Raw genomic sequence first — 17,500 nt, forward strand, 5'->3', positions numbered from 1 at the left:
TTGCCGATAGATAGACCAATAGCATGCAGACCAGGGTAGTCCTTGTCTTGTTCCGTCTCGTGTGAGTTGCGCAAGGACACCAAGACTACATACACTAGGCTTCCAGAGTCTATAAACCAATGGTAGACTTCGTCATGCAAAGTTAGGCTAAACGTTGGCTAGGGAAAACTGGCCTGGCCATTTTTAAAGGTGTCCCTTGACCTCTCACCTCAAGATATCTCCCCTTTTCAGACATGCCCACTTTATGCTAATCCCTTGCAGTTAAAAACAATGCATGCAGTGCAGTGGGTCCAGTTGTATTAATGTGCGATGATGTTAGTCCCCATATAGTAGCCTACCCCGCCCGATCCCTTACATTAGAGTGAGACCATTCTTTCTAAACTTGACCTTTTAAATATAGTAACTAACTACATGTATAAAATGACCTAAATGTATTTTTAAATAATGTGGATGTGACTGGATATAGAAGTTTTATTTATTTATTTATTTATTTATTTATTTATTTATTATAAAGCGGCTGTGGCTCAGGAGGTAGAGCGGGTCGTCCACTGGCTACAGTCTAATGTTACTACACACTCCAGTACAGTAGGGGGCAATATGCTGAGTCTGAAGTTCCCCAAGCTGTACCTGCCGGGCCAGCAGGGGTCGCTGTTCAACTACAGGAACTTCTTCATCAGCCTGTTCCACGGCATCTTCGTGTCTCTCATCATCTTCTTCATCCCGTACGGAGCCTTCCTGCAGACCATGGGGCAGGACGGGGAGGCCCCCTCAGACTACCAGTCCCTGGCCGTGGTCACCGCCTCCTCGCTCATCATCACCGTCAACCTGCAGGTGGGGTCCCTCGCCTCGCCCGCGACAAAACACCTGTTGGGGCCTGCAGGGTTCCTACACAATTTCAATTAAACAAGCGCAAATTCACAATAGCTGCAACCACATATGCAAATTTGCGAAATCCAGGATGGCACCTGGCAGCTCAACCCATAGATATATATAAAGGCTAGATAGCTTACCCGCGCTGCCGGCCAATGGAGAGCGACGTCGTCGCATGGCGGCCATCTTGCTACAGGGAGCTAGGAGTTATGAGCATCTGTTGTTGGGTTAGTATGGCAACATCAGATGATCATAACTCCTAGGGAAATGGATGAAACTGCATGAAACGTTGTGCCTGAATCCCTCTCATGGCATAGATGCTTCGGTTTAATTTTGGTGTAATTTGGAGCCCATCAAAAAAATAGTGTTTTTAGTGTTTTTTTTTTTTTTTTTTGTCTATCTCGGGAACGGAATATGCTTGTAATAAACCAAACCGTTTGTAAATCCGTCAAGATTTCAGCGAGTTATGAGTATTTTTGTCTGTGCAGGTCACCAGCTACCATAGAACGTACCAGAAAGGCACTGTAGCAAGATGGCGGCCGTTCAACGACGCTGGTGACTCCGCCTTAAGCCATCTAGCCTTTATATATATCTATGGCTCAACCTACTCTGCCACCCTGCATTTTGAAATTCCCCCACCTGCCCCCCTTTTAGCCAATTGGCATGAAGACACACTCACACGCGCACACACACACACACACACACACACACACACACACACACACACACACACACACACACACACACGACCTCAATGCCATTTTGTCTGCCTCTGCCATCCTGCATTTTGAAAGTTGCCCCATGCCCCCATTTAGGAAAATTGGCATGTACACAGACACATACACACACACTGTAACAAACTTCCTGTAAAATTTACAATAAATAACTGGCAAAAAAGTTGCCAATAATATCCTGTAAAATAGCTATTATTTACTGTAAAACTGGATTACAACAAATAATTGTATATCGATTGACAGCAAATTACTGTACATAAATTACAGGATTGTATTGTTTTATCTACAGTAACTATATTAATCTTGTAAACCTGTTTACAGTTATTTCTTGTAATCTACGTGAATTACAGTAATTAACTGGCAACTCGAGTTGCCAATAAATAACTGTAAATTTACCAGCATACAAGATGTTACTGTAAAACCAGTTTACAGTAATTTTCTGTAATCCACTTTAATTACAGTAATTAGCTGGCAACTGGAGTTGCCAATAAAGACCTGTAAATTTCCATTAATACAATATGTTGCTGTAAAACATTTACCAATAAAGACATGTAAAAAAACTAAAAAATCCAAGATTTAGCTGTAAAACGCTTTACAGTGAACATTTTCAAAAATGTATAAATTACAATATTAGCCAGTCAAACCATCTTTACCAATAAACTGCTGTAAATCAAAAAAAGCTTTTTGAATTGCATTCGATCTGCACAAATAAAAATCAAAGTCAGAGCTGCAAGTCAAACATTTATTAAAATTAACAGTGAGATTAACATTTTCAGTAACAGTAACATTCCCACTTAAGCTGTGTTCACACCGACCTATTAAAGTATTTCGCTGGCATCGAGTTTACATACAAAGTCAATGCAAACGAGCGATTGAGCGTATATTTGCCCGGGAGAAAAATCGCTGGGCATCCGAGCGGCAGAGACAGAGCGATAGGGAGAAAATACGCTCGTCGCCCGAGATGAAATATCCCAACTCGAGCGAAAATCCGCTGGCATCAGTCGCCCGCTGCCGTGTGAGAGCGAGTCAAGGATCACACTGGCTTGGAACAAACCACTGGTTTATTGTGTGGCAACAAACCGCATTGACAGCTGATTGACAGGCTGACAGCTGACATGAAGTGAAGTCTGTACTACCGGTATGGAGCTCGCAAGGGGAGCACGCTGATCGGCTTAGCTTGTAAGCAACGACAGGGGCTCGTAGTGGACAAACAGCATGACATTGCGTAACGTTATAGCCCCCACATGTTTGTCAATTTGTGTGCCTGTTGATGAGCGATTTAAACAGAGCGACAGAGCGATTCCAAAGGGTTGAATCAAGCGACAGAGCGAAAAATAAATATCTCGGTGTGAATACAGCTTTAGAACATAAAGAGCAACACAGGGAGAGACGAGGAGAGAGAGAGAGGGATCAGATGAGAGATACACACAAACACAGAGATAGAGAGAAACACAGAGATAGAGAATAGGAAGGGAGATAAGAGACCAGCCCTGTCGCCAGGAGAAAACCTTAGCATTTCACATGTCTGAACAGTCTCTACATAACATTGAAACAAAATGCTGGTTAATCTGAAAACCTCGCTGCTTTTCCAACGTTAAACACAAATAAAATTACACATTTGCAATGAAAAACCTGAGATAAGGCACAGACATATTTTAAAAGAGAAAGCAGCAATATGGTTTCTAACCAACATCATTTTGAATATGTCAACTTTCGCTGCCGGTGTGGTCAGGTATTCAAGTATTTAAGACAGGCCTTTAAGATCAAACGCAAATAAAAATAACATCGTACAAATACAAAACCTGTGATAAGGCACAAACATCTTTTAAAATAAAACGCTGCAATATGGTTTCTTGCCAACATCATTTTGAATAATCGGTCAACTTTCACTGCCGGTGTGGTCACGTATTCAAGTATTCAAGACAGGCCTTTAAGATAAAAATAGAGCAACAGCTTAAACAGCTTGCTAGGGCTGACCTGAGGCTTCAATGCCATGGTAATCAATGTCCAATTCAGTAATCAAATGCTTTGTTTGCTTTCCTTACATTTATTTCTATATAGTAATCCAACATTATTTATCATGCATCAGCCTAAATTATTTTTACATATTCTCTAAGAAAAGGACATTTGACATTTGTGATGTGATTATTGTTTACTTTGTAGCAGTTTTTCTTACATTATTAAGCTAAAACCTCACCTGTTACGTGCCCCGTCAAAGCATCAAATATATTGGAATACTTGTCACTGAAGCTTCGAAGCAATACAACCCATTCTCACTCCGAGCGCGTAGCATATTGACGCTTTGTCCCATCCCTTGTGCGTCGCTTGTTACTAACATGGTACCCTTGACCGACCCATGAAACGACTTGGGCTTTCCGACTAAACTCAATGTAAACCCATGGAAGTCATCTTTGACGCTTATGGCAACTGCTCCCCCATTAGCCTAACTGCTCCCCCATTAGTCAACTGCTCCCCCATTAGGGTCTGGGGAGAGGAGCTAACTTCTCCCAGACCCTAACCCTAAACCTAACCTCTCCCACCCCCCACGCCTAAACCCAACCTCCCCCAGACCCTAACCCTAAACCTAACCTCTCCCACCCCCCACGCCTAAACCTAACCTCCCCCCAGACCCTAATGGGGGAGCAGTTGACTAATGGGGGAGCAGTTAGGCTAATGGGGGAGCAGTTGCCATAAGCGTCAAAGATGACTTCCATGGGTTTACATTGAGTTTAGGCGGAAAGCCCAAGTCGTTTCATGGGTCGCTCAAGGGTACCATGTTAGTAACAAGCGACGCACAAGGGACGGGACAAAGCGTCAATATGCTACGCACTCTGAGTGAGAACGTGTTGAGCAATATGACCAGTTACACCAAGGGTTTTCAAAGTCTGACATTGCGGGCCTCCCCTCTGCCCTGGGATGAACCCTAGAGTAAAAACTCAATAATTTAGCCAAGATAGCCCGATATTGCTAATGTATAAACTAATGGAATATTTTTTCACTTCCATTCACTGAGCCTCCCCTGAAACGGGAGCCCCCCTGGGGAGGCCAGCCTCATTTTGAAAACCCCTGACTTACACTTTAACATTAATAAAGCCTGAGAAATAGGCATCTATTCATAAACAAGTATCAATGTAGAAAAAAATCTCAGCAATCCAAAATCTTAAAAGGCCATAACAAAGAAAGATAGTGAGATTAACAAACATTTCCATATCTCACATTCACACAACGCAGGTGTAAAAACTGAATGTCCATAAGGCAGAGAGAAACCTGACTATGGTTCCTGAGCATGTTGTATATGCAAGACTTACGCAACTGATTCAAAGTCCATCATCCGTCGGAGGAGTGTAGACACTTGAGGGTTGTTGGTGTTGTTCCTCTTCTCGGTGACCTTTCCAGTTCTTTTGCCCACAACCTTCGTGGTGGGCGTCTTGGTGCCGGTGGTTGGGTTGATCCCAAGGTAACATCTGAAATCACACAATCACAGGAACAAACAGATTAGGAAAATGTTTGGGTAGGTGGGTGGGTGAGTCCATCTGTCCGTGTCATTTGCATATCTCGAGAACCGTCTGATGTACTTCACATTTGGTGGGTGTGTTGCTGGGCAGCTCACCCTAAAAGACTGATGTTACTCATCCATAGATGGTTTTGTGTTAGTTGGTAGTTGGAGATACCAGCCCTAGAGATGTCTGCCTTCTCTCCAATACAATAGAACTTGATGGTTGTGGTGCTCAAAGTGGCAAAAAAATACTTTCGAAAATCTCAACAGGAATGTCTCCTTCCAGAAATCACGACCCGGTGAATCAAGATAATCCATAGACCTTGTTGTGAGCAGCTTCATGTAGGAACTAACTAGCAGCTAGTGGGTGCAGTTCAGTCAAAAGAAAATAGTTCCTACATGAAACTGTTCACAACAATGGATTATGTGGATTATGTTGAGTTAACCGGGCCATGATTTCTAGAAAGATGTTGCTGTTGAGTTTTTCAAATCTTTTTTTTGGTGCTTTGAGCACCACACGCCAAGTGCCATCCAGTTCCATTGTATCAGAGAAAAGGCAGACACCTCCAAATATTGATATCTCCAAAGCCCAGGCACCTAACACAAAACAATCTAGATGGATAAACAGCACGACAGGTGAGAGGATTTTTTTTTATTTTTTATGGTGAGCTGTCCCTTTAATGTGATCTCTGTCCAGCTGTAAATCAATTTAATAAAAAAGCACTACAAATCTTAATATGAAAATGGTTACCTTTGGATGAATTCCAGCGTGCAAGCCGCCTGCCCCTGGTACATCAGATTGAAGTTGTAGAAAACCGAAAATAATGCTGCCATTCCAGCCACGAAGTTGGGATGTGGAGGCACAACCACCTGGCTCTCGACACTCAGCATCCATTTGGTCGCTGTGAGCGTCTCACCTAAAATCCATAAACATAAGAACTCCATGTAAATAAGCACTTTCTGGATTTCCACATACCATATCCACAGGCTGAACTGTTAAACTAAGACATAACAATCACAGTTCCTCACAGTTTATGAAATGCTTCATGACAGATTTCAAAACATTGTTTATACACTACCTAAGACAATCAGTCTCGGAGAGTCTGCAAGCGACACATCTCGTTCTACATCAGCTGCTGTTGCAGATACCTAAAAGGCAAAAGCACAAACAAAACATACAAAATTGAATAACAGCTTAAAGGAGATTTTTTTTTTTTTTTTTCAAACCTGGACCCTATTTTACACACTGTATGCGTCTAATAAACACATCGTGACAATTTTTTTTCAAATTGGTCGAGTACAAACATTAACCGATTAATACTATCAGTTAAACGGTCTGCAAAAATTGCACGTGCCCTTTAACACGTGCCATGTGGGCCCTGAGCGCAGAGCAGGTCACTGTGACAGGCTGTAGCCACACCCATACACAAGCTGCATGCAACCTTCGAGTGATTTTCCTCCAAGTCCCCCATCCCCTCTGCCTATAAAGATCTATGACAACTGTTAACATCAGTCAAAACACAAAAACAAAAAAACAGTCAAGCATCAAGCTGCCATGTCCAGGGACCCCCATCCTGCATAAGATGAGTAAAACCTGGCCATTTCCATCACTGAGTCTTAGTAGTTAGCAGCAGGGCTGGTCACTTAGCATTTTCAGAAGGAGCACGTGTGCCCCTAAGTTGAAAAAACTAGGAGCACAAAAATAATTTTAGGGGCATGATAAAAAATGTATTAGATCATGCGTTTCTTCTTAACTCATTGAGTGCCAATGACGTCGATCGGCGTCAAAGTAAATAGTAACGTTCAGTGCCAATGACGTCGATCGGCGTCAAATGCGTTTTTTGACGGTGGGACGTGGATCAAAGCCTCAGGCATCTCCTGTACAAATATTGTAGCTATTGAAGGTGTATAACCTATTTTACGGACTCATTAGGTGGCGACAGTGCTCTCCAGATTAGAGAAAGGTCAGGAAAACAGCAGGAAAAAGCCCCGTGATGAAAGAGAAACCGCTCATGCTGCAGCCAGAGCCATATAGATTGCTCTGGCTGGAGCTGACGTTGGCTGCGAACAGCAGTCAATCCGCGCCCACAACTGAGCCTCTCTGTCTCTGCTGTATAGTTTCTGCACATGATTAGCCGCCAGAAAAGTAGCACCCGACGCCGAAGGGCCAAACCATTCTCAGCAGTCCGGTTTGGCTTTTCCGTGTCGCGCTGGGAGCCGGCGCACAAAAACGGAGCACTCCGAAAATAGACGCTGGGTGCGTGTTAGGCTGTGTGTTAGTGTGGGGAGGAGTTTGCAGCTGAGGGGGGGAGAGGGGGGTGGGGCACGCAGGGCACCACACAACTACACCACGTCACTACATCAGAAAATATTAGCTTCAGACTCAGTGAATGTGCTTGAAATGCTTCATTTCACAAAAGGCAGAATATCTCTGCTTCTAATTTGAAACGCCTGTTTTTGCTGAAAACAACCTATCTTCTCCGGCTCATAACTAAAGAACGGAAAATGGTATCAATAAACTTTTTTTTTGCTGATGATACAATAGAGTCTCCTCGTTCTTTGTGCGTGTTCGGTGTTTACATAGTAATATCACACAATATTCTGTGGGCCTCGAGAAATCACTGAAAATGCTCTGAAACTCTGGCACTGGGAGCGTCCGTTCTCCAAAAGTGGCTTGCACTCAATGAGTTAATAAAGGGATATTAGGAGCATTCAACGTTATCTGTTGCTGTGGCTTCTGTCCCGCTAGCGCTAGCTTCTTCAGCTAATGATAACGTTACATCTTCGTCTTCACCACCGTCTACTCCGGCTGAAGCTTAATTTTCTCCCACATTCGCCCATCTAAAATAATGCTTAATGGTAGAGATGCACCGATTGCCATTTTCTTGGCCGGTTCCGATTTCCGATTTTTGAATAGTCTGACTTGCCGATACCGATTTTGGCTCTATTCCGATTTTATTTCTAAGAACAATAATTGACGGGTAATTTTTTGATTTTTTGATTTTTTTTTTTACTTTGCTTTAATAGAAAATTAAGATTCATGTGTCACATTTCTTATCATTTGCATGAGGTAGGACGATCTCACTCAAAAACATCTAAAAATAAAAGTGTTCCAGGTTACTGGACAGAGCTTTTCTTTTTTGTCTAAATACAATGAATATAAAACAATTAATTCCAGTAGGCTATATCCCACAGCTATCATGCATTTACTTTTCCAAAAGAAAAAAGGTGCAACAGAACAGGGGCTCCAGATGGAAAGTAGCCTATAGCTAAATCTGTTACAAAGCATCTCTTCCCCTATGGGGTTTAATGTTTTTTTGTATATGTCCCTGCCAAATAAACGAATAAAATAAAATAAATAAACATCAAAATGTTATCCATGGACAAGGAGTTTATAGCCTATAGGTCTGGAGAGGAGGGTGAGGTCCGCCCACGTGTCTGCAGCCAGGTACTCTTGGGTCTGGAGCCCAGACCTTCGAAGCCATGCCCACTCTACAGTTGTGGATTTGGCTGTTCTTGAGTAGATGAGGAAACGAGTTTGAGTTGACTCAGTTTGAATATCAGAAGTTTACACACAGAGTCCGTTTTTTTAAATCCGCCATCTGAAAAAAAAATCATCGCGCACACAAAACCTTGCACACTGGTCCGATGCGTTTTATTATTATGTTTGTCGTTCTATTCGCAATACGAAACAAATAGTCCTCTCCTCTATCCACCGGGGTGAAATTGGTTTTATATTCGATATTCGCCTGTTTTACCCGTTTCTAGAGCAGCAGCAGCTGATCTGCAGCAGGCAGCGGTGATGTGGACAGCAGCTGGTAGTACCTTCACTTCGCCAAGTGTGTGTTGCGCTGTGGCCGGGGAGAGAGAGAGGGGCCGGTGAGGTGAAACGAGTCGCTCAGACTGGAGTGGACTCCAGCCGAGCGGGACTCGGCAACGTACCCTGCCCCTCCGTCGCTTATTTTCAACTTGCATGTGTGTGACAAACTGTCAAATTTCCACAATGAGGAGGACATGCTGGCGTGTTTCCTTTTGGCTGCTTGGGGTGCGCGCACGTCACAAATCGGCTATGTGGACTCCCTCTCTCTGTCTCTCTCTAGTTTTGTTTCCGCTGAGATCACGTGCTTTTTTTCACCAGTCACCATTGGTTCAAGGCAACGCTGTGTTACCTTCAAGTGAACTGGGACACAGGCTCTCAACTTTAATGCCGGTCTGATTTTTAACGCTCTGAAAAAATAAATATATATATTGAAGGTGGAATTCTGTACTCGCACACGTGCCCCAAAAGGCATTTTACAATTCGCACTGTTCTATTTTTAGTCGCATATGCGAGTAGAACGGGCGCAGTCACCAGCCCTGGTTAGCAGTAGTATTGTACTCACCGTGCAAAGTCCTTGTCTCCTCACTTAGAGTCCCACACTGTGATGGCATAACTCGTACTGAGACCACATCGACCAGAATCTTCCCATTCACTGCAAGAGAGAGAGAAAGTGAGCACAGTTCAGCTAGCTCTGTCTCACCTCTGCAATCTGTTCCTGTACTGTTTTACTTATTTTAACCATTTTAGTAATATTCACTGGTTTAAACTGCACCTTGTATTTTCTTATAAACAGCATATTGTAAATGGCACTTCAATTGGCAATAACATATTCAGTAATAAACATTACATCCGTCACAAAACAAATTCAAAACACCATATTACACCTTCAACTGTGTTACAGGATGAGCTGCTAACCAGTTTAACTATGCCCTTCTGCAAATTATACCTGCTGGCTGGCATATAAACCTCTCTATAGCCACTCCAACTACAGGCTAAGCCCAGACTTAAACATGTGAGCATTGCAGGTCTGACTTGGCTTAAACACTGAAGACAAATAGCATTATTATTGACAAGACACAGTAACATAAACAACGTGGTTAGTGGTTAGCTCACTAGCTAGCGCCAAATGAATACCACATTCACTCATACTTTAACAGATAGGCATCTCCCGGCCCCACATTCACATTTCCATCGTATAAATCTATGTTGTTGCCCTAACAGTCCTTGCCTGCATGTGCACAAACATTAAACAGGTCCGTTTTGTTTTGATCAGTTAAGCTAGCTAGTTAGCTAGCTTAACTGATCAAAACAAAACGGCGGCTACGTTGGGCTAGCTAATGCTAGGTCGCAGCCCATGTGTCCCACTTTACATCGCAACAGAGAATATAATGCTACACACCCACACACAATATAAAAGTAACGTTTTAAAGCTCTCACCAGTCACCAAGCTGAAATAAATGTCCCTCATTCCCATTCCCCACAGTGCTACACGTACACTTCTCTTACTTGGCTAGCTTCTTCTTCTACTAATGTTTAACGGCAGTTGGCAAACAACTTGGTGCATCACCGCCACCTTCTGAAATGGAGTGTGAATCAGAACTGACTTCTAAAACACTATCCTGGCTATATTATTCTTCTATTTAGTCCAGTTTCCTCTAAAAATTAAAACATAGCCCTATACCCCACATTCCCTGAATTAAAATAGTTATTTTAACTCCAGCTTGATGCAATTGCACTCCACTAGCTGGTGATTTACTCCACAAAGTAAAACCATTTTCAAAATACACGTTATTTTGATAAACTGACCTTACAACGGGGCTCTATAGAGTTACGTGTGTCTAGTAACATTATTAACACATCATAAAGATAGCGCTGTTTCTGATAGTTTGCTAAAATACTAGTGCTAATCTGTTAGCGAGCTATTGGCGAGCTTTTCTTCTGCTGCTTTTAATAGCTATGCAGCAGACTAGATGCCTTGCGGCACATTGCTGCCTCTCACTGGTTGGAGATATTACTGTTTCTGCTTGCTGATCTGTGGTTGTAGGCTACGTGACATCCATTTGAAGGAACGCTAAATTAACTCTGCCAGTTCTGACTTATACCATATAATGTCACGGTAAGCGATATTTTCCCCAAGATGGATTGGCGAAGGCATGACCCGTCCACCTTGACCAAGCTGGGCAAGAAATATCACTCACAGTAACGTTTACAAGTCGGCAGGGAATGTTACAGTGCGAACCTTTCATGCAGAATAAGGTTACATACACATTATCAAATATAATGCAAATCGTTATGGGTTAAAATATTGAACTTACCGAGGAGCAGAGGCGAACTTAGGACGAGGCGGGTAGACTAATAATAATGGCGTCTCTCCAGAAAGTTTCTGTTCACATAGCTCCACCCATACTTTCCATGTGCCGCCAAAAAACACATTCAATTATTGTATTATGGTAGAAAATACAGTCAAAACACTCACCTGTTGTAAATGTGTTTATGCTGACTGTAAATACACCGGTAATGAATTGTAGTTGGTTTTTGAACCCATAATGCATTGCAAACTACAATTAAAGAATGTAAACTGATTAAACAACAACTGATTGTAAAATTTTACTGTAGAAACTACAGCAATTTGTTACAGTGCACACACACTTGACCTCCGTGCCAGATTTCAGCCTCCTCGGGCGAAAACTGTGCCCGCTAAAGGATGGTGAACTTTTTTGTGGGCCGACTGACCAACCAACAAAGTGACTTTATGGAGCCGCTGGTCAACAGAGTGACTTATAGAGCTGCTGGTCAACAGAGTGACTTATAGAGCTGCTGGTCAACAGAGTGACTTATAGAGTTGCTGGTCAACAGAGTGACTTATAGAGCCGCTGGTCAACAGAGTGACTTATAGAGCCGCTGGTCAACAGAGTGACTTATAGAGCCGCTGGTCAACGGAGTTACGTATTGAGCCGCTGGTCAACAGAGTGACGTATAGAGCCGCTGGTCAACAGAGTGACTTATAGAGATGCTGGTCAACAGAGTGACTTATAGAGCTGCTGGTCAACAGAGTGACTTATAGAGTTGCTGGTCAACAGAGTGACTTATAGAGCTGCTGGTCAACAGAGTGACTTATAGAGCTGCTGGTCAACAGAGTGACTTATAGAGCTGCTGGTCAACAGAGTGACTTATAGAGCTGCTGGTCAACAGAGTGACTTATAGAGTTGCTGGTCAACAGAGTGACGTATAGAGCTGCTGGTCAACAGTGACTTATAGAGCTGCTGGTCAACAGAGTGACTTATAGAGCTGCTGGTCAACAGAGTGACTTATAGAGCTGCTGGTCAACAGAGAGACTTATAGAGCTGCTGGTCAACAGAGTGACTTATAGAGCTGCTGGTCAACAGAGAGACTTATAGATCTGCTGGTCAACAGAGTGACTTATAGAGCTGCTGGTCAACAGTGACTTATAGAGCTGCTGGTCAACAGAGCGACTTATAGAGCTGCTGGTCAACAGAGAGACTTATAGATCTGCTGGTCAACAGAGTGACTTATAGAGTTGCTGGTCAACAGAGTGACGTATAGAGTTGCTGGTCAACAGAGTGACTTATAGAGCTGCTGGTCAACAGTGACTTTCAGTTTCAGTTTCAGTTTCAGTTTATTTATTTAACAGGAAAAAAAGCATACAACACCAAGAAGGTAATTCAAATACTTTTGGGCCCTACTCAGCATAAATGCTGGTTTTCAGAGGGTTCCTGTCCTGCAGCAAGAGAAAAACGAAAACACAGTTAAAGTGATAGATATATGAAAGATGGGGAAATTCCAAGAAACAGAAGAAGAAGAGGTTGTCTGGCTTAGGTCATGAGGCAGCTGCAAGTGTTGCCTCATTACCCAGGTCAATGACCGCAGACCTGTTCCTCCAATAGAAGATTCTTATACATCCGTTTAAATCTTATTAGAGATGGACTATTCCTTAAAATTTGTGGAATCTCATTCCAGCTTATTGTACCTTTGTAAAAGAAAGATTGCTTGCCGTAATTGTTTTTATATCTAGGAAGAGGATTTTCTGAGTTTGTGATGGCACGAGTGGTTCGAGTTTGTCTTGTGGCTGAGAACCTGGGGAGGAGGGAGCTTATAAGGGATGGCGTAAGATGATATTGGATCTGATAATATAATTTCATTGATGTTAATTTGAGGTAGTTCTCAAAGTCTAATGCACTAGCTCTTTCAAGTGCAATACAGTGGTGTGAGCGATAGGGAAGATTTAAACAGATTTTGTAGGCACGATTGTATAGTCGCTCCACAGGTTTTAAAGTGTCCTTAGCAGTCAGCCACCAAATTGGCAGGCAGTAGGAGATATTGGAGAGTATAACTGAGTTTACATAGATATGAGCTAAAGTCTGAGAGAGAAATGGACGGATTTTACGGAAGACAAACAATCTTTGTTTAATTTGCTTCACTACCTTGTCTATGTGTAGTTTATATGTAAGGTTCGAGTCAAGCAGAATTCCTAAATATTTGTATTTATTCACTACGGCTAAAGGTTCATTATTTATCATTATTGGTTGATACTTTGGTAGCTGTTTCAGGGGGGATTTGAAGTACATACATTCTGTTTTTTTATGTTTAAAGTGAGATGATTGATTTGTGTGTAACCAGTTGTGGAGAGTGGCAAGATCGGATGCCAGTTTTGAATTTATTACATTTATATCTGGGTCCGATACATATACCACGGTATCGTCTGCATACATTATGGCTTGTGTGAAAAGGCAGATAGATGGCAAATCATTTATGTAGGCATCGAATAGCAAAGGTCCTAATATTGACCCCTGGGGGACCCCAATGTTATAAGGAGCCTTTGAGGACTTAGACTTCTCAATGCATACCAGCTGTGTTCTTTCAGAGAGATAAGATGATATCATGTTGACTGCTGATTGATCGATGTTGAAGGATAGTAATTTATTTAATAAGAGCTGATGATTGACCGTGTCGAATGCTTTTCTAAAGTCGATGAAAACAGTACCAGTTATTTGTCCATTGTTGAGGGCCTGTCTGATATGTTCGGTCAGGTATAGTGAAGCTGTCATAGTGGATCTTTTTGAACGGAAACCAAACTGATAGTCGCTGAGGAGATTGTTGTTTTCCAGATGATCTAAAAGTTGGTTTGCCATAATTTTTTCCAGGAATTTTGACATAATAGGGAGTATTGATATTGGTCGATAGTTAGTCAGGGATGTAGGGTCATCAGCTTTATAGATAGGTGTTATTTTAGACAGTTTCCATTGCTGGGGGAAATGAGATGTTTCTATACAGGTGTTGATTATGTGATGAAGCACTGGGAGAAAAGTATCTATATAGGATATGATAAATTTTAAGTTTAGGCCATATGTGTCAGTTGCATTTGTTTTGTTTAAAGAGTTGATTACCTCTAATAGGTGTTCCTGAGTTATCGTATTAAAAGAAAATAATTGAGTTTCATTAGGGTTGATACTCAGATTTTGTGTTGGTGAAGGAGGATTGAAACTGATAGCAAGATTTTGAACAGAGTTTATAAAGAATTCGTTAAATGCACAGGCAATTTTTTGAGGATCAGTTATTAGCACACTATCTAAATGAATACTTAGTTTATTCTTGATATTTTTCTGATTACCGGTTATAGAGTTCAGAACTGACCATATTGCTTTAGGGTCCGAAGCTGAATTAAGAAGGAGAGTTTTATAATAATTTGATTTAGCTTTTCGCATCTCAGTAGTGCATTTATTTTTTACATCAATGTAGATGGTTTTATCTTCCTTGGTCTTTGTAGAGTGATATTTTTTCATACAACTTTCCTTTTCTTTCAGTAACTTAATTATTTCTACTTATAGAGCTGCTGGTCAACAGAGAGACTTATAGATCTGCTGGTCAACAGAGAGACTTATAGAGCTGCTGGTCAACAGAGTGACTTATAGAGCTGCTGGTCAACAGAGTGACTTATAGAGCTGCTGGTCAACAGAGTGACTTATAGAGCTGCTGGTCAACAGTGACTTATAGAGCTGCTGGTCAACAGAGTGACTTATAGAGCTGCTGGTCAACAGAGTGACTTATAGAGCTGCTGGTCAACAGAGTGACTTATAGAGCTGCTGGTCAACAGAGTGACGTATAGAGCCGCTGGTCAACAGAGTGACTTATAGAGCTGCTGGTCAACAGAGTGACTTATAGAGCTGCTGGTCAACAGAGTGACGTATAGAGTTGCTGGTCAACAGAGTGACTTATAGAGCTGCTGGTCAACAGAGTGACTTATAGAGCTGCTGGTCAACAGAGTGACTTATAGTGCTGCTGGTCAACAGAGTGACTTATAGAGCTGCTGGTCAACAGAGTGACTTATAGAGCTGGTCAACAGAGTGACTTATAGAGTTGGTCAACAGAGTGACTTATAGAGCTGCTGGTCAACAGAGTGACTTATAGAGCTGCTGGTCAACAGAGTGACTTATAGAGCCGCTGGTCAACAGAGTGACGTATAGAGCTGCTGGTCAACAGAGTGACTTATAGAGCTGCTGGTCAACAGTGACTTATAGAGCCGCTGGTCAACAGAGTGACGTATAGAGCTGCTGGTCAACAGAGTGACTTATAGAGCTGCTGGTCAACAGTGACTTATAGAGCTGCTGGTCAACAGAGTGACTTATAGAGCTGCTGGTCAACAGAGTGACTTATAGAGCTGCTGGTCAACAGAGTGACTTATAGAGTTGCTGGTCAACAGAGTGACTTATAGAGCTGCTGGTCAACAGAGTGACTTATAGAGTTGCTGGTCAACAGAGTGACTTATAGAGCCGCTGGTCAACAGAGTGACTTATAGAGCTGCTGGTCAACAGAGTGACTTATAGAGCTGCTGGTCAACAGAGTGACTTATAGAGCTGCTGGTCAACCGAGTGACTTATAGAGCTGCTGGTCAACCGAGTGACTTATAGAGCTGCTGGTCAACAGAGTGACCTATAGAGCTGCTGGTCAACAGAGTGACTTATAGAGCCGCTGGTCAACAGAGTGACTTATAGAGCTGCTGGTCAACAGAGTGACGTATAGAGCTGCTGGTCAACAGAGTGACTTATAGAGCTGCTGGTCAACAGAGTGACTTATAGAGCTGCTGGTCAACAGAGTGACTTATAGAGCTGCTGGTCAACAGAGTGACTTATAGAGCTGCTGGTCAACAGAGTGACTTATAGAGCTGCTGGTCAACAGAGTGACTTATAGAGCTGCTGGTCAACAGAGTGACTTATAGAGCTGCTGGTCAACAGAGTGACTTATAGAGCTGCTGGTCAACAGAGTGACTTATAGAGCTGCTGGTCAACAGAGTGACGTATAGAGCTGCTGGTCAACAGAGCGACTTATAGAGCTGCTGGTCAACAGAGTGACTTATAGAGCTGCTGGTCAACAGAGTTACTTATAGAGCTGCTGGTCAACAGAGTGACTTATAGAGCTGCTGGTCAACAGAGTGACTTATAGAGCGGCTGGTCAACAGAGTGACTTATAGAGCTGCTGGTCAACAGAGTGACTTATAGAGCTGCTGGTCAACAGAGTGACTTATAGAGCCGCTGGTCAACAGAGTGACTTATAGAGCCGCTGGTCAACAGAGTGACTTATAGAGTCCACATACACATGTGATGTGTTTAGTCCACATACACATGTGATGTGTTTAGTCCACATACACACGTGATGTGTTTAGTCCACATACACATGTGATGTGTTTAGTCCACATACACACGTGATGTGTTTAGTCCACATACACATGTGATGTGTTTAGTCCACATACACATGTGATGTGTTTAGTCCACATACACATGTGATGTGTTTAGTCCACATACACACGTGATGTGTTTAGTCCACATACACACGTGATGTGTTTAGTCCACATACACATGTGATGTGTTTAGTCCACATACACACATGATGTGTTTAGTCCACATACACATGTGATGTGTTTAGTCCACATACACACATGATGTGTTTAGTCCACATACACATGTGATGTGTTTAGTCCACATACACATGTGATGTGTTTAGTCCACATACACATGTGATGTGTTTAGTCCACATACACATGTGATGTGTTTAGTCCACATACACACGTGATGTGTTTAGTCCACATACACACGTGATGTGTTTAGTCCACATACACATGTGATGTGTTTAGTCCACATACACATGTGATGTGTTTAGTCCACATACACACATGATGTGTTTAGTCCACATACACATGTGATGTGTTTAGTCCACATACACACATGATGTGTTTAGTCCACATACACATGTGATGTGTTTAGTCCACATACACATGTGATGTGTTTAGTCCACATACACATGTGATGTGTTTAGTCCACATACACATGTGATGTGTTTAGTCCACATACACACGTGATGTGTTTAGTCCACATACACACGTGATGTGTTTAGTCCACATACACATGTGATGTGTTTAGTCCACATACACACGTGATGTGTTTAGTCCACATACACATGTGATGTGTTTAGTCCACATACACATGTGATGTGTTTAGTCCACATACACACGTGATGTGTTTAGTCCACATACACATGTGATGTGTTTAGTCCACATACACATGTGAT

The 17,500-nt window shown here is 42.3% G+C and overlaps 1 protein-coding gene across 1 annotated transcript in view; it reads left to right on the forward strand.

Annotated features, from left to right (window-relative positions):
* Nucleotides 1-597: 597 nt before the first annotated feature.
* Nucleotides 598-17,500, forward strand: part of LOC310777694 (phospholipid-transporting ATPase IC-like) — a gene marked incomplete at its 5' end in the record, with an annotated part of 20,266 nt that continues 3,363 nt past the window's right edge. The window contains one exon of the mRNA XM_083638071.1: nucleotides 598-831. Coding sequence (XP_083494197.1) covers nucleotides 598-831 — 234 coding nt within the window. The remainder of the gene's footprint in view (nucleotides 832-17,500) is intronic.

The sequence above is a fragment of the Poromitra crassiceps genome (assembly GCF_964638095.1).
Source record: "Poromitra crassiceps genome assembly, chromosome: 6".
NCBI lineage: Eukaryota > Metazoa > Chordata > Actinopteri > Beryciformes > Melamphaidae > Poromitra > Poromitra crassiceps.